The sequence below is a fragment of the Tribolium madens genome, unplaced genomic scaffold (assembly GCF_015345945.1).
Source record: "Tribolium madens isolate multiple individuals breed KSU strain unplaced genomic scaffold, Tmad_KSU_1.1 Scaffold_91;HRSCAF=231;Tcas5.2_LG7, whole genome shotgun sequence".
In the NCBI taxonomy this organism is placed as follows: Eukaryota; Metazoa; Arthropoda; class Insecta; order Coleoptera; family Tenebrionidae; genus Tribolium; species Tribolium madens.
The window spans coordinates 4,214,449-4,237,572 of NW_025401063.1; the positions used below are offsets into that span (position 1 = coordinate 4,214,449).

Genomic DNA, 23,124 nt, shown 5'->3' on the forward strand with positions numbered 1-23,124 from the left:
TCCAAATCTAACCATCGTTAGATAAACGTTATACAGGGTGCGTCAGAACTCGCGCCCCAGAGAAAAATGCCATGTAAGGTGAGATACCAGGAGCATGGAAAAAATGTTAAAAAAATTCTATCTATAAAAATTTCTAAGTTATGAGAGTTTGAATTTTGCACTTAGACTCTATTTCTGTTGGAAAAATAATTTTACAAGTTTTTTTGCTATAAGCTATTAAAAGAGGAAACAAGGAAGCTGTATCCTAAATTGTAACTCTGTTTAACGTTATTTATGGCTTTTATTGACAACATATTTTGTACCTTTACTAAATAATTATAAAAAAACATATACAATATCATTAGTATCATTAAATAGACATAAACAATGTCAAATGTCAAAAAATAAATATCAAAATTTTTTGACCGATAGCATTTTTTAAACATTTTTTTCATGTTCCTGGTATCTTATCTTACTTGAAATTTTTCTCTGGGGCGCGAGTTCTGGCGCACCCTGTATAACATGCCGTACTACTAGGACCAGGATAATAGAAGGTCAGTAATGAAATGAGAGACATTCCAAACTCCGGAATAAAATGTTTTGTTTATTTTTTATTTTCTGAAATAAAAACGATTTTTGTCGGAGAAACAAAAAAAACAAAACAAAGTTTATTTTAGTAGTTTTTATTTATGTGTCTGGTCGCAAAAAACTTTCGTAATGAACATATTTTTTTTGAAATGTATTACTTTTGAATCTTATGTAAAATCCAACTTTATTGAGAGTACAATAATAGGAACACAAGGTATACCTCTCATGGCCCCCCCTCATACAAATAATACTAAACAAAAATAATTTTAATAACTTCTCAAATACACCCTTAATCTGTCTCCTCATCGTCGGACAGATCCGACAGTCCCTCCTCCTTCTGCTCCTCCCCTTCCTCTCGCTCCTCCCACAGCCGCATCCTCTCGGGATTGGCGAACTCCTGCACGTGTTTGGCCACCAGGTAGTTGTATCTTTCGGGCGTTCTGGTCAGCACCATGGCCGCGCAATGGTTGAGCGGGTCCTCGGGGTTGGGGTTCTTGAGCAGCTGCGGCAGGAACGTCTCGAAGATGATCACCAGGTCGTAGAGCGCCGTCCATTTCTGGTTAAGCACGTCGAGACAGATGGTCCCGGAGGTCTGGTCGACGTTGGGGTGGAAAATCTGGGTGTCGAAGCCGACGCTCGGCGACTTGAAGGGGTAGTTCTCGGGGAGGAGGACGCGGACGCGCCACACTCCGCCCTCGTAGGGGGTCCCCCGAGGGCCGTTGAATTTCACCACCAAATTGCGGTAGTTGTCGCAAGTCGTCACGTCGAATTTGTTCTCGATTAGTCTCATCACGTCGATTTTGATGCGGTGGTTCATCTTGGAATGGGGGCTGTAATGGGGCGATTTGGTGAGGGATCGGGGTTTGATACCGCTGAGGGCTGACGACTTGCACTTAACCTATAATAACAAAAATGTGACAAGTATGACAAGTCTTCGGAAACAAAGAAACTGAACAAAACACTCAAAGTTAACACTGGGTATGAAAAATGTGTTAACCTAATCGAGTTCTGTCAACATGTAGGTATTCACGCCATGCGATTTATCAATAGTTTACTCATAGCGTGAATTATATTGAATTACGGCTTGTTTTCACTATCTCTGCTATGTGAAAACATAATTATTGCAATTTTTTAATCATTTTGATTAAATGACTGACATTATCAATAACAAGTTTCGCTAAATTTAGCTAGAAAACAGTATTGTTATTAATTATTATTAAAGATCTTTGTTTACTTTATTTCACTATTTTTTTAGTAACAGTTTAAATTTAATTTTAAATAAAATTAAATTATACAGCGTGTAACAAAAATAAGTACATTTTACTACTAGTAAAACTCATCAAATGCAACAACTTTCTATGTATTTATCACTGGTGGATATTTATTACTCTATTTTTCCTGTTTTTTTACGTTTAATATTTTTTAATACCTACTAAATCGCCCCTGTAAATTATAGGCGGCCGCTGGCAAATCCGGCAATATTACCAATTCAGTGTTGCCAATAGATTTTTTGTCACACTTATCTACAGTCACGGAGTCCAGGAAGTGTCATATCAATTGCCACTTTGCCAACTGCAATACTTTGATCAGACATTTAATTGGTATTATGACATTAAATAAATGTATAAATACAGGTGCGCCAAAACTCGCGCCTCAGAGAAAAATTTCAAATAAGATAAGATACAGGAACATGAAAAAAATGTTTAAAAAATTCTATCTGTCAAAATTTTTTGACATTTGACATTTTTTATGTCTATTTAATGATACTGATGATCTTGTATATGTGTTTTTATAATAGTTTAGTAAAAGCACAAAAATTTTACCAATAAAAGCCACATTAAACAGAGTTACAATTTAGGTTACATCTTTCTTGTCTCCTCTTCTAATAGTCTGTAGCAAAAAAAACTTGGAAAATTATTTTTCCAACAGAATTAAATAGAGTCAAAGTGCAAAATTTAAACTCTCATAATTTCGAAATTTTTTTCATGTTTCTGGTATCTACCTTGCATGGTATGTTTCTCTGGGGCGCGAGTTCTGGCGCAGCCTGTATATTACGCAGAAACACAAAAAGTGATTATAAAATGTGCCATTTTAAAGTTTATTGCATTGTTATTCTCTAGAGCGCTAGCGATTTAATATCGCCTTAGTTTGATACTAATTTTCTCTGATTTTTTTTTATAATTTCTAATTAAAAAACATACACAAAAACATAAAGAAACGGTGAGTATGAAAAATGTAAAAACTTTTGTCTCTACATTAGATACTATATTTTCCAACAAAAGTTGGAAAATTAAATTGGCAACAAGACTGCCACTTTGGTCAGAAATTTGGTTCAGTCACCTGTCATATTACTTGCCAATTAGCCAACTTAACTTGAAAGTCATAGACCACTTTTGATCAGAAATTGAATTGGTGTTATGAAACTAAGTTTATTTAAAAATACAGGGTGTTTACAGTCTTGGAGTTGAAAATTGACCTAGTAATAGAAGAGTACAGAAATATTGTAACCGAGAAAAGAAACTCACACAATTCTTATTATCAAGAATGTTATTTAACTCCAAAATATTGGTACACGGTTTGAGGGTCACTGGAATTATTACCTTGTTCAGATAAAATTGTATTGTTGCAACAGATAAAAAAATCGTATCCATGACAATGAAAGAGAAAAGTCACTTCATAGTTTTGACACTGTCATCATTTGATTTGCTTTTGCTTTAGTTTTTATCAAAATTCAAAGATCTTCTGTTTAATATCTTTCAGCGAATGGTTTCCAATAGGTTTGATTCGTTTTTCTTAATTTTTCTCAAAATTTATAAACAAAATATTAAAATAATACATTGGTTGTCGTGATTATGATTTACGGTGAAACACAAGGTAATGATTGAACAAGGCCATTGTTGCAGCCGAAGCAGCAGTTCTCAAACAAATAGTGTAAAATGAATAATTTCCTTTAACAACGTGAATTTTTGTTTTATGTAGCGTATTAGTTTTTTTCTACCGTGAATATCATCTCATTTAAATTTCAACCTCAAGACCGTAAACACCCTGTATAACAGCCAAAAAGACGAAAAAATGATTTGGTATTTTTAATGTTTTAGGTTTTATTGAACTGTTGCTAAAGTGCTAAAGATTTAATATTGTCATAATTTTTTACAAATTTTCTCTGATTATTTTATTTTTTATTAAAAAATATACATAAAAAACGTAGAAAAGAAAGGTTACTATATTACTATAGAGTAATGTAGTGACAAAAGTTTAAAAATTACATTGGCAACGAAGGTTGCCAACTTAATTGTCGAAGTCAAAGACTACTTTGATCAGAAATTTAATTGGTATTATGTGAGTCTTTTAAAAATGTGTATAACAGTCAGATTATAAAAGAATAGAATTATTATAAAATGTAGCATTTTAAGTGTTTTAAGTTTTGATGAACCGTTATTGTGAGATTTAAAATCGGCTTAATTTTTAAAAATTTCCTCTGATTTTCTCATAATTTTTAATTCAAAAACATACATATGATATGGAAATTATAAAAGCTATAATACTATAGAGTAACATAGAAACAAAAGTTCGAAAATTAAATTGGCAACAAAGGCTGCCAACTTAATTGTCGAAGTTAAAGGTTACTTTGATCAGAAATCTTATTGAACGAATGGTAATTGTGTGCAGTAATTTTCAAACTAATTTATTCCGGAATTGTATTATTACGAAAATATCACGAGTAGTCATATTTTTGAAATCTATTCAAATTTTCTCCAAACTTTCGTCGGTTGTTAAAACTTGTATGAAATGACCAAAGTTGAGCTTCCCTACACAATAGAGGGAATATCTTAACAAGTTTACGATTTAGTACAATAATGACTCGGCTTCAGTTCGAGGGCCTAAGGCAGATTATGGAACAGATGTTAGGATTAAGCGGTGAATCTTTCAGGAGTTATCAATAATTAACCACAAAGGGTATGAAGCGCTCACGAAGAATCCGAATGTCCATCGACGATTATCAAATATTTACCTGGACGATATTATGCCTGCCAGCTGTGAAAGCCCTTGAACGAAACGCGAATTAACTCCAGATCACAGAAAACTCACAACATCTCGCGTTCACCGAATTGACAATTTTCTTCATGTGACGTTGGATTGACGGGTTTATTTTGGGGTTTTGCGGTTACTAAGAGAATCCACTTTACAGGACTTAAAAAATTTAACCGACGCATTAACACACCTGCTCAAACCGGAGGCAAAAGGGATTGTCGACTGTCAACATCCGGATTTTATCCCTTTTCATATATTTTGTTTTGGTTTCGTTTATGTTTATTTCCATCATTTTGACAATGCGTGTGTGGGGTCAAGGCAAATATTTATTCATATCTAATTGTGATATATTTTTGTTTGCAGGGCTGTCTTGCTCCCGTGCAAATCAACGTCCCTAAAGGCTCCATTCTCGACCCCAGTGACAACGCTGCGGTCGTCGGCGGCAACGTTCAAACGTCCCAAAGAGTTGTCGACGTTGTTTTGAAGGCCTTCAGGGTGTGTGCCGCCTCGCAAGGWTGCATGAATAATATTACGTTTGGCAGCGGCTCCTGGGGCTGCTACGAGACGGTCGCAGGAGGCAGCGGCGCGGTAAGACATATTTTATTCCAACTTTATTATATTCTATTTGTCTCGGGTAATGTCTKGAACTTTCAACAACTCTGGTCATGGGCGCCGACTTTTCATTTTTTCAATGGGTGCATAAACAAAAAGCTTGAATAAAAGCTTCTTTTTAGATCTTCTATGCATATGTTAGTATAATTTGCAAGATTTGAGAACATAAATTATTCCAAGTTTCAGATTCTCAATAGTAAATTGTAAATTAGTCAAAACCTATCAACTTTATCATTATTCTATTTTCACAAATACCACAGAAAAAATAAAATAATTTTATCATTTAGGAAATACCTATTTCCTACCAGTTACCAAAATACCAGTTAATTGAATTTTTTTTCTCCAAATTTAATTTTTAAGGTCTTACTGCCTTTCGGTACAATATCAAAACATCAAATTAAAGTGTATTTAATCCTCTATCGTTTACAGTATCAAAATTCTTTTTTAATTAGAAATTAAACTAATTGTAAATATTAATTTTTTCGCCGGTCTTAAAACTTGTACAATAAAAAGTGTGAAAAAGAAAATAGTACATGTTCAAAGTTGCAAAATGCTTCAAGTTGTTGAGTTTTGAAAAATAATACACTACTGTTAAATTTGAAAGAAAAAATTGGAAACAACTAAAAAAATTGACTTTTTTTTGAAAATTTGAATATGTCCGTAAATCGAGTGCTGAAAACAACGTGGAATTTATAATTAACTTTTAATTAATGTAATTGATTTGATGAGTAAAATTAGAGGTTGCTTAAACTGAATGGTCTCAACAATTCGTCAGTATTGTTTCTTAATTTTTATAAACTTTCAAACATATGAAAACAAATTTTTTTTTCATAATAAAGTCATATCTCAAAAACTATGATTCCTAGGTCAAAACGGTTTGTACAAGCGTATTCTCCGGTTAATTCTACATACAGTACTAGTTTTTTATAAGGATAAAATTTTTTGATTTTTTGGTTACAATCGGATATAGTGCTAATGCTTCTAGCCTTATTCTTAACTTTATTACTCATTATCTTAAATTGTAAAGTATTTTAACTTGTTGCATCGTGTTTAGCACGTTATTTTACGTCTAAAAAACCTTATAAAAAACTCGAAATTAGCTTTGAAATTCTGACAAACAATTGTTTTAGAATAATTCTATTACTCAAAATTAATTGAAGACCAGTGGCGCAGGAAAAGATAGAGTTTAGGGGGTGTTTAACTATGTAAAAAAATGCGCACTTATTTATAATTGTACATATAGAGGGTGTTAAAAAATATTCTGTTACTTTGCGGACCTATGTTTATTAAGATTTTTGTTTGTTTGTTTTGGTCCGTACTACTACCTCCTGAAATATTTCTTTTTTTAACATCCTGTATACATTTCATGCTACTTTTACCACTTTATTATACTTTATATTACTTGTCTTTTGTTTAGTTATATCTATTTCACTAGTACACTTATGTAAATCATTTATGTTATTAGTAATAATAACGATAATTAATAAAAAAAGTTCCTTGATTTTAATGCAAAACTTACCTTTCTATTATTACCTTTAACTTACTTTTTGTTTACTTATATTACTTACTATTAACTTTTACACTATTTTCACTTTTGTAGATACTTGTTTTAAAGTTCGCGCTCTTATACGGCCGCCATCTATTGCTGCTTATTTTAGTTAGTATTGTGCGCTTTCTCTCTTATACTTATTAGAACTGTTTTAAAGATCGCGCTCTTATGCGCCCGCCTTCTTTTGACATTTATTTGAATTATATTTGAACTTGAGAAAAATTGCCGACTTGACCGGGACTCGAACTCGGGACCTACCTGTTGGAAAGCGGGACCTTATGCCACTGAGCCACTACCGCCGCCAATAATTTAGTTTTGTTCAAAAAAAAATCATATCTCAAAAACTATGAGTCCTAGGTCAAAGCAGTTTGTACAGGCGTGTTCTCCGGTTAATTTTACATTTAGTTTTTCATAAGAGTCAAAAAATGTTGAGTTTTGCTCAAAATCGGATGTAGTGCTTATTAGCCTTATGCTTAACTTTATTACTCAATATCTCAAAAACTATGCATCGTAGAGTATTTTAACTAGTTGCATCGTGTTCAGCGAGTAATTTTACGTCTAGAAAACCATATTTCAACCGTTTTTACGATTTTTAGTAAATTGACTATTTTTACGATTTTACTACCGCTCAAAAACTCAAAAAATTCAAAATTTTTTAAACTTGACCCAATAACATTTTATGCACTTATTTGAGTCTTTAAGACCTCTAGAAATGTAAAAAACGTTAAATGGATCAATTTTAAAGTTAATTTTTTTGTGATTTTTGTCGAAATTTTGGTCGATTTTTGGCACCCGGAGCGGTCTAATGGCAATAACTCCGGACTTGTTGGAGATAACCTCTTATATGTACTGTACTGTTGGATAGAAAATTTAATTTTCTATCATATATTAAAAATTTCAGTGCTCTACGATGAATAGTTATCGAGAAAATTTCTGCTAAAATCAGAAATATCGAAAATTTAAATCCGAGTATAACTTCTAAACTACTACGAATTTTGCAGTTTAATTGACGCCAATCGATTCCCCGGAACATTTTACATGGGCACAGGTCAAAACATTACATCATCAAAATAAAAAAAAACGAAAAAATTGTTAACACCCATTGTTCACCGTAATCGGCGTTTAAAAATTCTAAATTTTTTTGCGAGATATCGACTTGGCTTTGGCCTCAGTCGATAGATTTTCTTACGCTGATTACGATGGAATTAAATTCTTTGCTCTAAGTCTAATAGTTTGTCCCCGTAATCGCCGTTCAAAAAGTGAAAATTGTCAAAATTATGAAACTTTAAACGCGTTTTTCTACGAAACTATAGGACTTAACTATAGGACAAAAAGCTAAAAACCATTAAAATTAGCTTGAAATTGTCTATTTACTGGTGCAAACAGGAAGTCGCTCCGGGTTATGGTTCCGGGTACAGAGCCATTTTTAGTTTTGTTCAAAAAAAAACATATCTCAAAAACTATGAGTCCTAAGTCAAAGCAGTTTGTACAGGCGTGTTCTCCGGTTAATTTTACATATAGTACTAGTTTTTTATAAGAATTACATTTTTTTTGATTTTTTGCTTAAAATCCGATGCTTCGCTYCTTATTCTTAACTTTATTACTTAATACACCATACTTCAATCGTTTTTATGATTCAAGGTAAATTGACTATTTTTACGTTTTTACTACCGTTCACCTTCAAAAACTCGAAAAATTCGTAATTTTTTAAACTTGAYYAAATAACGTTTTATGCATTTTTTTGAGTCTTTATCACCTTTAGAAATGCAAAWAACGTTAAATGTATCAATTTTAAAGTAGAATTTTTTTTGGATTTTTGTCAAGATTTTGGTCGATTTTTGGTGATAACCTCTTATGTTTCCTGTCTTTAGTTGCGAACTTAGAGTCTCAGCCACTTTGATTGTAATTTCATTGTGTTTGTGAGAGATGAAATGTCGGGGGTTTTGCCCGGGTCAAGGGTTGTTTGATGTGCTTCATTTCAGGGCCCCGGATGGCACGGATGTTCCGGAGTGCACACACATATGACTAACACGAGGATCACCGATGTTGAAATATTGGAAAGGAGATATCCCGTACATGTGCGCAAGTTTATGTTACGACCAGGCACCGGCGGCGGTGGCAGATTTAGGGGCGGCGATGGAGTCTTAAGGGAGATTTTGTTTAGGGCGCCGGTGACGTTGTCGGTTCTCACTGAGAGGAGGGTCCTGCAACCTTATGGAATGAACGGTGAGGGCGGTTTAGGGTTATAGTGCCGCAACAGTTTAATAGGTGATAGCGAGCTTATCAAAGGGGTGATTTTGACGTGAGAATAGCTCCAAGAGAGGGTTTTTTACTAGTTTAAATAGAGCTTCACACCATCAAAATTGAATTAAGTATAACTTTAATAATTTTGATTACTTTTTTAACTGGAAAAATTTTAGTTGCAACATGGTAAAAAACTTGTTAACTTTCGCAGTAATTTTTTCTATTTTGGTGTCGCAAGGATGAAGAAACATTATTGCTTTTACGAATTTTATGTCATGTTATTTATTACTCTATTGACTTTAACTTTAACTTGAAGAATATTTAATTAAAATGGTAAATATTTTGCAATCCCGGAATGTAAATCAAATAGCGCCTGAAGAACCTCTTTTGCTTTTGCTGAGAACTAATAAAATTTAAACTTTTTGATGTAAATGTTTGTCGTTTGAAAATTTAATGCATATTGATTTTTTACTTGTAAAAGAAACTTGTGACAAAATTTTAATTCGGTTTATAACAATGACACGTAACCGCAATTTTAAAGGTGTTTTATTATATTTTTTTATAATTGACTAATAAGAGAAGAAAAGCACTGGCTGCAGTTAAAGAAAAAAAGGTTTTAAAAACATAGTAGAGTTATATATTTTTATCTTGATTAATTGTCAGCTTTAATTATTTCACAAGACCTTTAAACCCTGTAATAAATAGTTTTATGAGATGTTATAGTTAGGAGAAGTCCTTGAAAGTTTTATTCTAATTAACTCTGTTTATATGCCTTCATGGACATAAGGCCCTTAATTAGCAGAACCATAATTAATTTTGCTTTAACTTTCTAACGTTGTAAGTAGGTGCTCACAAAAGTGCCACATTTGTCAAATTTATCTTATACAGGATGTTTCAGAACTCGCTGTCTAGAGAAAAATGCCAAGTAAGATAAGATACCAGAGACATGGAATTATGTTTAAAAAATTCTATCTGTCAAAAAAATTTGACATTTAATTTTGGACATTTTATCTTTCTTATGTCTGTTTAATGTTACCGATGAACTATTCTCTCTTCTAATACCCTGCTTATTAGCCTATTACTCTAAATATAGAAAATTATTTTTTCAACACAAAAAATAGGGTCAAGGTGCAAAATTTATAAACTCCCATAATTTTAAAATTTTTATAAATAGAATTTTTAACATTTTTTTCATATTTTTAGCATCTTATCTTACTTGGCATTTTTTTGGGCGCGAGTTCTTAAACACCGTGTATTAGAATTAAATGTTTCAAAAATGCTAATTATTACTACTTCATTCCATGAAATCTAAATAAAAATTTAAGAAATTTCTGATCAAAGTAGCTTGCGACTTTTATATCTTCTGTCCCTGTTTTTGCCAACTTAATATCAAAAACATCGCTTACTTTGATCAGAAATATCGTGCTATCAAAAAAAAATAAATTAGAGTTGGCGACGATTAATATTGTACAGTTGGCAACAAGTTGGCGATCTGGGCTGGAAATTTTCCGCACAAGCTGAAGGTGAAAATGACCATTCAGCGTTTTCGTCTTGTACAGCATTTTTGTAATAACTTGAAACAATAAAAATTTTCTGCTTTAAAGTGAACATTGTTTCACTTAAAATAAATAAAACGTACACTTGTCAAAGTTTCCGCTCACATTTGATGTCAAAAACCAGGATTGCTGTCTGAAGGACTTTAATCATCGCCTACTCTATTTTTTTTTTTGATTGCACTGTATAATCGAACGCATGATAAGACAGGGTGTGTCAGAACTCACGCCCCAGAGAAAAATTTCAAATAAGATAAGATACCAGGAACATAATTTTTTTTTAATTCTCTGTCAAAAAATTTTGACATTTATTTTTTGACATTTACATTTTTTTAATAATAATGATGATCTTGTGTATGTTTTTTATAATTATTTAGTAAAGGTACAAAAATTGAATATTAAAAGGCATAAATAACATTAAACAGAGTTACAATTTAGGATACAGCTTCCTTGTTTCCTCTTCTAATAGACTGTAGCAAAAAAACTTGGAAAATTATTTTTACAAGAGAAATATATAGAAAATTTAAACTCTTATAACTATGGTGGTATCTTACCTTACATGGCATTATTCTCTGGGACGCGATTTCTGGCGTACCCTGTATAATTAAAATCATAATGTACGAAATTAGATTTTACAATTTATTTTTTGTTTTTTAATAAAAGTATGAATAGATTATTTAATAGAGTACTTACAAAAAGTTGCAGGGCAAAAGTTACTTAACAATTCCAGCAACAATAAGAATATAAAAGAATTAGAATTTATTTATTTATAAACAAAAAGTAAGGATAAATAAATAACCAGGCAYAAATGAAATAATATCCAAGTGGTGGGATTAAAACACAGWTGGGTAAAAAAAATAAGTAAGTAATGCGTGAGTAAAACTTCTCAACACAATTAGTTGATTGTGGCAAAAAACCCCGCTCTACAAATCTCCCAAAGCGAAATTTGTGCTTCGGGCCGAAGGAAGTGCCCTCGCGGGTTTCGGCCCCATTTCCTCCCTTATTTATTATGCCCTTGTGTTGTTGTTTTTTTCAGGTGGCAGTCCTGGCGCTCGAGGCCTCAATCTCTTAATCAGAGTCGACGGTAGGACCATCAATCTCGGTCCGAAAACTGCAGTACCCATTTCACCCGGGGTGAGTATGACAAACCGTTTTGTTTACCATTCTTGCGTTTTTCCTCCATGAAAGAAGCCGCAGACGAAGATAAATCGACGCGATTGGTAATAGGAAACAAAACAATTCGCCTTTGTGGTTATGAGCTCGGTTAGTTTTATTAGCATAACAGTGCGCCATTATCGTGACGGTCGGGTTATCAATCTCGACAAAATGGCACCGTTAAATCGCCAATTCGGCGCCATCTTGAATTTATGACTAGGCACATCGTTGCGGCAACACATAAAAGAGTGTTAGTGTTATTTAAGAGTGCTGCAGATACACTTGCATCCAACTTGAAATTTATTGTGATTAAGGTGCTTGAAGCGACGCTCTTTGAGGAAATAATTAATGGGAGGGTGTCTTTAAAATAACACGGACGGAGATGGAAGCCAGAGGATTAAATTATAAATTAGTCTCAATGCCACGAGGCCAAAACGTTTGGCCTGATGAAATTTTCTGCGTGATTTTAGCAGAAATTACTTTTCGGCCTATTTCCACGCGACATTTCACGTTAGCGTAATACTGACCTACAGTTTTGTATTTACTTTTGTAATAATATAAAAATACAATTAAAATTAGTAATTAATACACAAAATACGAAAAGAAAAATAATATACAGTGTGTCCCAACAACTTGGTAAACTCTATTATAGAGCTTTCCGTGTCAACTGATAGACAATTCTAAAGTAATTTGTTGTTGACCGATTGCGTTTTGACTTATTTGATTCCTTTGACAAACACACTTAATCAAAAAATAGTAAAAGTTAAATAACAAATTTAAAGAAACCCTCTCTTTTTTGTTATTGTGTTTTAAGAGTTTTAGATAAAATACTAAAAGTTAAATAACTTTCTAAGTCAAAAAAATTTTAGTAAAAAATAAGATCATCTATTGTGAAATTTTACGTTAGCGTGATAACGATCTATTTTTTATATTTATTTTTTTATAGAAGAAATAAAAATAATATACAAGGTGTCTCAACGAGTTAGTAAGTTCTATTATAATGTACGTGCAACACAATATTTTATATTTATACTTAAGTAAAAAAAGATTATTATTATAGACCTTTCAGTGTTAACATAGATTGATTAAAAAAAAACGAGAGAGGCTGTAGAATTTTTATTTATGGCCCGATTTGAAAAATCAAAAAAAAACAAGTTAAATGGCTTCTAATAACTATGCTAGAAGCCATTTAACTTGTTTTTTTATATAATAAGCCGACTAATTTAAAAATTTTCTAAATGTTTTAGTGAATTTTGCGCTAAATTCAACTTTATAATTTTAAATAGGGACCTAATTTTTTTTATTAATTCGGAAGATATTAGTGTTCTTGGCAATACTTTTACTAAAAATTCTTGTTTAAAAAAATTACCAAAGTTGAAAAAAATAATAAAAGTTAATAAAATTATTTGCATGATGTCGATAAAAATAATTGTAGGTTAATAATAATCTTATTTAAAGTGAACGAAATATAAAATAAATAACAATAAAATAAATTAATAACCTAAATTTGATGTTTTTTCATTTGTTATAAGTAATTATTACTGTCATTTCATATTAAAAATTTGAAAAAATTTTGACCATATTCTCTTTCGTTTGCTGCTTCTTGACATTACAATAATATGGCATTGTCTTATTTGACATCATGAAGCTAGATTTAATTTTTTTTTCAATTTTGAAAATTATTTTAAACAATGATATTCAGTAAAAATAGAACGGAACACATGTCTGTACCAAGAAAACTAATACATTCCAAATTATGAAAAAAAAAATTAGTTTCCAATTTAAAATTGGAAAGTTGAATTTAGCCCAAAATATACTATGCCACTTAGAAAAATTCTAAAATTGTCAGCTTATACTATATTAAAAGCCTTTTAATTTATTTTTTTATGTTTTGAAATCGGGTCATAAATAAAAATTCTACTACGCCTGCCGTTTCTAAAAATCACCCTGTACAAAAAATACTAAATGTTAAATAACTTAAATTTAATTTTTAAGTTAAAAAAAAATTAATAAAAAATAACAGATTATGAATTGTGGCGTCTTATCGCGAAATTTCACTGACCTATTTTTTAAAAATACATACTTATACTCGTTTCATATTAATGTGCATCAAAGTAGTCGTTGAAAGTGATCATTTAAAATTCAAATAATCTTAAACTCAATTTTCCCTAAAAAATATTTTTCCAAATAAATGTATACTCCAGATAGCAAAAAATAATTAAAATTAATAACGTAATTAACATAGGGCAGCAAACATAAAAATTGTTGTCATTATTGATGTGATTAGATTTGTTCTGAATGACATTAATGACACTTTTTGTGTGAATTAAAGATTCGTTTAGACTGCTACAACCTACTTGATGCACATTAATATGAAAAAGAGTATACTTTTTATAGTAATATAAAAATATGATTAAAATAAGAAATGAGTAGTATATACAAAGTGGTTATACATGATTTTCTTTTAGCCAGTTTGTGCATTTTCCATGTAAAATAAAAAATGCCGCTTTACGAAAATAGGGGTACCTACTTGTTTTAACTGGAAATTAAAAAATCGCCGGTTACTAAGCGTCCACTTCGAAAATAGACTTCAAGTATAAACTTGTTTTCTTCCAAAGTATACATTATTATCAATTATTATTGGAAATTAGTTAAAACAATAAAAGTTTAATTAATAACAATTTATTATTAATTCATAAGTGACACTAATGACAGAACTAGAGCTTTCAAAAAAAGTAGAGCGGCACGAATAAAGTTACATGCAAAAAAATTCCAAAGCTGGCTAGATGAAAATCATTTATAACCATTCTGTACATAATAATATACAATGTGCAGACAAATCCTTTAATTTCACCAACACAAATTGTAAACAAATATGATCTGTGAGATTACCTCTTTAAAATTTATTACATTGTTTAAAAAAATACTCTAAAATTAGCAAAAACAGGCACAGAAAAAAATGTCAGAAAAAAATCATAAAACAGTAAAAATTTTGGATCTATTTTTTTGTTAAAGATAGCACAATGTAAACTTTGGGATAAAGTATTCAAAAGGTTCAATCTTTGTTTATATTGCATTTTTTTGACAATTTTTCCGACGCCAAAGTGGAGAAACTCAGAAACTATAAATATTCGGATGAGGCAAGTTTAGTTGTCTTTTGAGCTCTACTTTCATCTGATAAAATATTTGCACATACCTTAAAATCATCCAGAAAAAACATGAGACAATGATCATATTGTTCGGAAAAATAATTAATATGTAACAGTAAATTTGTGAATAGAAATATGTATTTACAAATTTATAATAAAATCGAAATGACTGAATAAATTCCCTTCACAATCTGAAACATAATTTTGAGTGTTTTATGTTAACGTGAAAAAGTCGCAAACCCCTAATCCTAATTGATAGTTGAAGGAATAATTTTCCGTGAATTTTATGGTACGTGTCTTCATGCTGTTTGTCAAAAAAATGAGATACAATTTTTTATTTGATTGATTAAAATTGTACCATTCCACTTCGTTGAGAGACGTCACCATGTCATCAATCTGAAATGATTTGATTAGATGTGTTTAAGAAAAAAAATGCTTTTTACGGCTGATTCAGTGGACTGGCCAGCCCACATTGTAGCTGCAAATGTTGTGATTCCGGCAACGGAAGTTGCACCCATACGCAAATAATACTCAGGCGTGAAATTTCCCTAAAAAAAATTGACATTGAATATTTTAAATTTTATTCGTACTTACGGAAATCAAGTAAAAGATGACACCTATACCCAAAAGACAGGCACAGAGYGCAAATCCGGCTATAAATTTGCTGATTTCTTTGATTTTTTCAGAATGTAGACTAAAATCAGTAAAATGATGATTAAGAATTTGAAATCTGTTACAGGCTGCGCCAGAACTCGCGCCCCAGAGAAAATTTTCAAGGTAAGATACCAGGAACATTAAAAAAATGTTTACAAAATTCTATCTGTCAAAAAACTTTGACATTTATTTTTTGACATTTGACATTTTTTATATCTATTTAATGATACTGAGGATCTTGTATTTGTTTTTTTACGATTATTTAGTAAAGGGACAAAAATTTCGCCAATAAAAGCCACAAATAACATTGAAGAGAGTTACAATTTAGGATACAGTTTCCTTGTTTCCTCTTTTAATAGCCTATAGCAAAAAAACTTGGAAAATTAATTTTTCAAAAGAAATAAATATAGAGTCAAAGTGCAAACTTTAAACCCTCATAACTTCGAAATTTTGATAGATAAAAATTTTTTAACATTTTTTCCGTGTTCCTGGTATCTTACCTTATATGGCATTTTTCTCTGGGGCGTGGGTTCTGGCGCACCCTGTATAGTACCGTATAAAATTTTGACTCCTTTGAATACAAATTTTGAGTCTTCGATTTATTTCCGTTTGGTATTTGGTGTTGTCAACTAGATTCTCGTCGTCTTCACTCCATTTGGTTAAATTTTTCAATTGTTCTATTGACATTTGCAATTGAAAGTTTGTGTGTTGACAATAATAAAAAATTTGGAAGGGTAGCACTGTTGCAATGTAACTAGTGAGCAAATACGTGGTTCTATAAAGAAATTCGAAGATGTGGCCGTAATTTGGAAAATATTCGTGGATAAGACGATAAGCGAAAAAAACGTCGTAATCTTTGGATAAGGGTTGTACGAAGGTCACACCCACTACGATAAAAAGTAGAGAATTAAAAATAACGAACATTTTTAAAAATTTAATGTTTAAGTTAATTTTGGATTGTAATTTTTTGCTTGTGCTGTCTGTGGACCAAAGTTCAAGTTCGTTTTTTAAATTATGTATTACTTTGCTTTTATAGAGTAATACGAAGATGGCGAGAAGTGGCTAAAATGTGATCAAATGTGAAGCTTACTTACGTAATAGAGAAATACCTACATAGAAATCTCCAAGAAATACAGACGAATAATTAATAAATAATTTTGCGTCAAATGTGCTTAACATGTAGTAAACAGTTATCAAATCTACAATTACATGAATTGCAAAGATGGAACCTAAAAGGATTTTCATTGGTGTCGATTGAAAAATATCAGATGATATAAATTTTATTAACTTTAGGTGATCATCTGAAAAGCAAACACTTGAGAGGAAATAAAAAATAATAATACAAATACCTGTCATAAGTTTGTATTTGCCAAACTCCATCTTGTTTATARWGTAACAACATATGAAATGGTGGTGATTGTCATAAAATCCAAGGATCTTGCATATTTTATGATTCCACTGTATTAATAATAAATACTCGGTCAGAATAATAAAATTAATATACCTAGAAGTTGCTTTATGATTTATTTGTCCATGGTCATTGCTAATAAACATTTTTTTAATGATTTCATTAATGATTAATAAAATTGTCAGTGACCACTAATAGCAAACTGTAAAATAAAATTTTAGCTTTGTTTTCTCTGCATAATTAATTTAATCTATTTAATTAATTTGAAATCAAGTAAATCTAATTTACTTAAGTGGAATGCAATTTTGATACTGAGCTAGACTATATTGATTCGTACTCTCCATTGTGAAATATGTCTCAAATCAAACTGAATTTTTTGTTTTGTAAAATAGAGTTAATTGTAGTCGATGAAAAATGGAACATTTTTCTGCAAAAACATAGTAGGGCTGTGTGTTATATCGAGAGATCAAAATAATTTGTAATCGAGTCATCGTTGGATCCAAAAACGTATATCTGTGAAACGACAAATAAAATGACAAGTCAAAAGGTAAAATGGCTTGATTATTAAGATGATGATTTTAATAACTAAATTTATATGTTTTATTGAAAAAAAAAGAACGGTCCTAAAATTATACGTCGCGGTCGGCGACTAATTCCAGCCCATTTTACTGTTTTATCTTTCGGCTTGTCATTTTATTTGACGTTTTACATGCAGTTAGTTTAAAAACAGACATACGCTTTCGGATCCAAAGATCACTCGATTACAAATTATCCTGATGTGTCGATATACAGGATGTCCTGTAAAAAAAAATAAAAAATTGTATAGGACATTGATAGATACTATAATCTAGTGCATCGCCTAAAATTATTTTCAACCATACAGCATGTCCCAAAAATAAGTTACGATGTGAAAAATACTGTGTAAACTTGTGTTTTTAAAATGAAACACCGTATGTTACTTGGCATTTTTGAATCTAGCTTTTTAAACAATGTTTTTACGCTAAACTTTTGTTATTAGTCGATTTTGCTTAGTTTTAGAAATAATACGTTTTTATTGACGAAAACATGCACTTCTTAAAATTTATTACACAAAATCTAAGACAGTTAGAACAATTTTTTCTTACTTCTGCAAAGAAGAAAGTACAGAATTTAAAGCTTTTGCAATTTTTTAGTGTTTTGAATTTGTAAAGATTAATAAATTAAGAAGTTTGTTAAAAGTTAAATAAAAAAATGGAACATCCTATTTTTTATTTTCGCATCTAATCGATTGATAAATTGTTGTGCAACTGTGCACTTTTTGGCTACAGAAACAATAACAATTAATATTAATATATATAATATATAATACAATTAATATATTATTAGTAATAAGTTTAGCGTAAAAACATTGATATAAAAGGCTACATCCAAAAACGCTAAGAAACATATGCTGTTTTATTTAAAAAAACACAAGTTTGTATTGTAACTTATTTTTGAGACTCGCTGTATAGTTGAAAATAATTTTACTCGATGGACTAGAGAAGTATCTATCAATGTTCTATATATTTTTTTAATTTTACTATTTAAAGGTTACTAAAGGACTTTTTCAACTCGCTGGGACATCCTGTATGTAGGTATTTTTTTGATGGGTTTTATATGTACCAGGTGAATAAAAAGTATGGAACGAAGCGTTTTTCTCGTAAACTAACCACTTTACAAAAAAAATAATTAGTGTTGCGTAAAGTCCAATTAAAATGTGACCATTTATCAAGAATAACATTTTTCGAAATTTTTTTTAGTCTTCGTGTTCTGGAAATTTTTTTTTTTAAATGGCAAACCACTATGGTAATTTTTTTAATTAAAGATTATGATCTAAAAATGACCTCTAAATAAACAGATTTGTTTTCTAGTCAGTACTTTTTTTTTAATAAATTGTAAATAAGTTGCGTTCCGAGCCCATCACGAAGATTTTCCGAACTTGAACGAGGGAGTCGTTTCATGACTTTGGTCGATGGAGAGCCCGGTTTTTGGTGCAGGTGCTTTGGGGTGGTTCCGGATGGATCAAAAAATGTAAAAACAAATCATTTTCTTCTATTTTTAGTCCATTCGAAACCACCCCAAAGCACCTGCATAGAAATCAGTGCTCTCCCAAGATGAAAAGCATGAAACAACCACTTCGGTTAAGTTCGGAAAATCTTCGTGATGTGCTCGGAACGCAACTTTAACAATTAATTAAAAAAAAAGTACTGGCTAAAAAACAATTTTATTTAATTAAAGGTCATTTTTAGATCAAAATCTTTAATTAAAAAAATTATCATGGTGGGTTGCCATTTAAAAAAAAAATTTTGTTCTAAAACCCGAAAACTAAAAGAAATTTCGAAAAATGTTATTCTTGATAAATGGTCACATTTTAATTGGACTTTACGCTACACTAATTATTTTTTTTGTAAAGTGGTTAGTTTACGAGAAAAACGCTTCGTTCCATACTTTTTATTCACCTGGTATGTAGAAGGTAAATGTTGCAGAATTTATTATTGAATTTGTTTTAGTATAATAATATAATTTTGTCTTTTTTAATTTAGTAGTTAAATGTGCATTTAGTAAAAATGAATTAAGATGGCTTCTTCTTCTTCTTCTTCAATGCCAATTCTTTGGATTTTTAAGTGTAGATGATTTTAAGTAAAGTGTTGTTGGTTGATTGGTTAATTTCTTTGACAAACATTCAATACAAAATTTAAAAAAATCCTAAAAGTTAAATAATTTAAACTTATAGAAATCTTCTGTTTTCTGTTTTTGTATTTTAAAAGATTTAGATTCACACCTAGTTCATGTGCTTTTTCTATTTTTTTCAACAACTCAAAAAACGACAAAAGATTATTTATTGGGGAGTCTTATTGCTCGTGTTGGTGCCAAATCTTATCGACACCGCGCGAAAAATAATTAGTTGTCCCACGTCGTGTATTTATCATTACCGGGATCATCTTATAATGGGTTTCGAGATCGCAGGACATCCTCCGGGAGCGATGCATCACTCCGAGGAAAAAAAGCCGTTATATCATCGCCTAAGCCTGATTAGTTCCGGCGCTTGCTATTTAAGAAAACCAATTAGTTTGCCTCGTTAGATTCCAATTATGAAGTTTAATGAAGTCGTCTTGAATAGCGCCGCCATTATCGGTCCCGGAATTAGGTGTACTTTCYTCGAAAGCGTCAATAATTCGCGATTCACGTTGCGTTTGTCTGTTGTAAATAAAACAGAAATCCGCACCGCRGAAAGCAAATACCAGACGATGCGTTTGTAAATTTTACATCAAGTCGACAAAAGGTGACGAAAGGAGTGGTGTTTGTTTCTTATTATCGCATGATCCGGGGGATTTGGGATAACTTTGTTTAGGCCCATCTTTGGTAAATCCAACTTGGAAGCTCGAGGAATATTTGATTCAAAGCGGTTTGCGTGTAATCCTTCCGAGGAAGAAGTCTAATGCTCGTAATAACGCAGTGGTTAGGATGGGGGAAGTTGGACAACTGGATTTATCCGCATTTTATTAACAATTAATCTACTTTAGGGGAAAACCAAAATTTTTGAATTTTTTGTTTAAATTTCAAAAAATTAAGACAAATAACTACTTATTTCAATATTATGCGCAATTTCTCTTGTCATATACAGGGTGATCCAGAGTTCCGTAACTTCTTTTCTATCTAAGCTATCGACTTGATTTTTTTCTAAACGATAGGTCCTGCAATAAAGCACATTTAAAAAAATATTTTTATTTAATACAGAATGTTTGAAAATAAGATACACAATTAAGTTCTCTTTTTTTTAATGTAAACCCCCAATTTTTGTTACATTTTTGAATTTGCTACTAAATTGGCGATATAACGCACCCAGTTTCTTAGAATTATCTCTATTAGTTTTTGACTTATGTAAATTTATGTGTCAGAATTATTCAAGATAACGTAACCAACTTTTTTTCAGTCGATTCTTCAAATTTTAACGCATATTTTGAGATAAAGGCGAACTGTGAGTCGATATTTCATGGCTTCGTACGATTTTTTTAAAATGACAGATTACAACTGGCAATACCTCCACTTTTTTTAAATACAACACTTTAATTGCATGGCATTTTTATGAGCTTTATTTTGTAAAATTTGTAAGATTTTTGCAAAATGAGAAATGTTGATGTTTTTTTTTTTGAAAAGAAAACTAAAAAGAATATGTTTCAACAAAATGAAATTGTAATAGAAACAGGAGTAAATCACAAAGGAAACAATTTTAGTAATTTTTACAAGAACAGGAAAGGATGATTGACATGTAAAATTTTGAGAAAAGTCTACTTGTACATGCTGGGAATTCTAACAACGATATTTACCTAAAATTTTGTTTATAGCCATAGTCGGCTAAGTTCTGCTTAATGAAAATATTTTCAAGATGGGGGTACTTTCTGTTACACCGGAAGTGGATATCAACTTCGTTATTTTAAATAAAAAGCTATGTTTTTTATTGCGTTTTCGGATTACTCAAGTGATTTTGAAAGAGTTTCCATTAGTCTTTCCTATGCCTAAGTTTAACCGTTTTCGAAATATTCAGACTTTAAAAATTTTTGGATTGGAATCTTCTTATTCGAAAATCGATAACTCTACCATTTTCTATTATGGTGAAACCGTATTTGGGTATACGAGAGAGAAAAGTTAGATCTTTCTTTTGGTTTATTCAAAATTGTAAAAATAATAAACAAACCGCCAAAATGTCAGGTTACGTTTAGGAAACGTATTTACGAAAAGATTAACATAATTGTGAAAAAAAACTTGGCGTTTCTTACTTGAGAAATATTTCCATGCCAAACTATGCGAAAACGATACCATGGATAGTAATGAATTTCTTCTATTGTAAAAAAAAGTCAAAACAACTTGGAAATTATTAAATTTAGGTATAGGGAATGTTGATACAAATCGATGCAGAATTAAATTCTCTTTCCTTTAGTGAAGAAAAACTTAGGGCCTACAATTTGAAAAAATTCAGTTACAGATATTTGAAATTTCCCAAACGTAACCTTAAATTTTGGAGATTTGTTAATCATTCTTCTAATTATAAATACACGAAAGAAAAGCGCTAACCTTTCTTTTTCATATTCCCACATACGATTTCAAAATAATTAAAAATACTAGAGTTATCGATTTTTGGAAAGGAAGATGCAAATTAAAAAAATTCAAAAAAGTATAAATACTTTAAAAACGGTTACATTTAGGTATAAAGAAGTCTGATAAAAACTCTCTCAAAATCAGTTACTTGAGTAATCCAAAAACGTAATAAAAAACATAACTTAAGTTGATATCCATTTCTGGTGTAACCGGAAGTGCTGCCATCTTGAAAATGAGCAGGATCTAAACGATTATGGCTATAATCAAAATTTTAGATAGATATCATTGTTAGAACTCCTAATACTTCTAATGTGGGGTTTAGCCAAAAGAGCCGTATGTTGAAAAGTGCTTCTTTATATTATAAATTGATAATTTAAAAACGAATTTAATAATTTTTACTTAAATTCCATGTTTATGAAACACAACAAACTTTTTTTTCTGTATTGATTTTTTTATTTTGGTTTGGTTGTTTTTCATTCTCGAATTAAATCCATTTTGTCGTGCATCTTCACGCCCCTCGTTAATTTTATAAAGTTCAACTTGGCCTGTAATGTGGATTAAGGGAGCAGTGACTAGGCTAATACCCATCTCACATCGTGCTCATTTCGCCGAAAGTGTTTAATAAAAGCCCTCTAGAAACCTCTTCCAGTGAAAAAACTTCGAAATTCGCCTTCTAAACAGTCTTATTAGATTTTTCCTGTGATAATTTCGATATAGACGATTCCGGGCTTACGTGAACGAGCAACTAATTGCGCGATTCGCCTCAAGTTCCACTAATTGCTTACTTACCAGCCCGCTGGGAGATGAGTAATATCTATTGCTGCACTTGCTGTAAACACTAAAGTTTGTTTGATGCAATTCGAGAAGCTGAATGGCAATTATTGCCATATATTTCAAGATCATGACGAGCTTACATGTATTTTACTCTTTTCTATGGACGAGTATTGAGCCGTTCCATTTTCCCTTTTTCGCGGGATTTAGACAGATAGCTTTACTATTGTGTATTTGCCGTTTTATTGTGACTTGCAGCGTGAGAGATTTTACATAATGTCGATCGTGTGTTTCAATGAAGGGGAGAATTCTCTA

At 31.1% G+C, this 23,124-nt stretch overlaps 3 protein-coding genes across 3 annotated transcripts in view; 1 reads left to right on the forward strand and 2 right to left on the reverse strand.

Moving 5' to 3' along the window:
• The window catches only part of LOC123011880 (5-oxoprolinase), a 36,075-nt gene that overhangs the window by 10,316 nt on the left and 2,635 nt on the right, over window positions 1-23,124 (forward strand). Inside the window, exons 8-10 of the mRNA XM_044409584.1 lie at window positions 4,963-5,187; window positions 8,743-8,986; window positions 11,594-11,691. Coding sequence (XP_044265519.1) covers window positions 4,963-5,187; window positions 8,743-8,986; window positions 11,594-11,691 — 567 coding nt within the window. The remainder of the gene's footprint in view (window positions 1-4,962; window positions 5,188-8,742; window positions 8,987-11,593; window positions 11,692-23,124) is intronic.
• On the reverse strand, window positions 653-4,710 carry LOC123011884 (ubiquitin-conjugating enzyme E2 H-like). The gene is made up of 2 exons (XM_044409589.1): window positions 4,580-4,710; window positions 653-1,465 (listed from the first exon to the last, which is right to left on the reverse strand). Exon 2 carries the CDS (start codon window positions 1,382-1,384, stop codon window positions 857-859), a length of 528 nt encoding a protein of 175 aa, XP_044265524.1. The 5' UTR covers window positions 1,385-1,465; window positions 4,580-4,710; the 3' UTR covers window positions 653-856.
• On the reverse strand, window positions 14,951-16,894 carry LOC123011882. The gene is made up of 7 exons (XM_044409587.1): window positions 16,865-16,894; window positions 16,629-16,816; window positions 16,069-16,577; window positions 15,456-15,555; window positions 15,305-15,409; window positions 15,102-15,257; window positions 14,951-15,052 (listed from the first exon to the last, which is right to left on the reverse strand). The coding sequence occupies exons 1-7, from the start codon at window positions 16,869-16,871 to the stop codon at window positions 15,011-15,013; spliced, it is 1,107 nt and encodes a 368-aa protein (XP_044265522.1). The 5' UTR covers window positions 16,872-16,894; the 3' UTR covers window positions 14,951-15,010.

What these genes read in the sequence shown, in the direction of transcription:
- LOC123011884 (XM_044409589.1), bottom strand. Translation starts at nt 1,384, where the DNA reads ATGAACCACCGCATCAAAATCGACGTGATGAGACTAATCGAGAACAAA.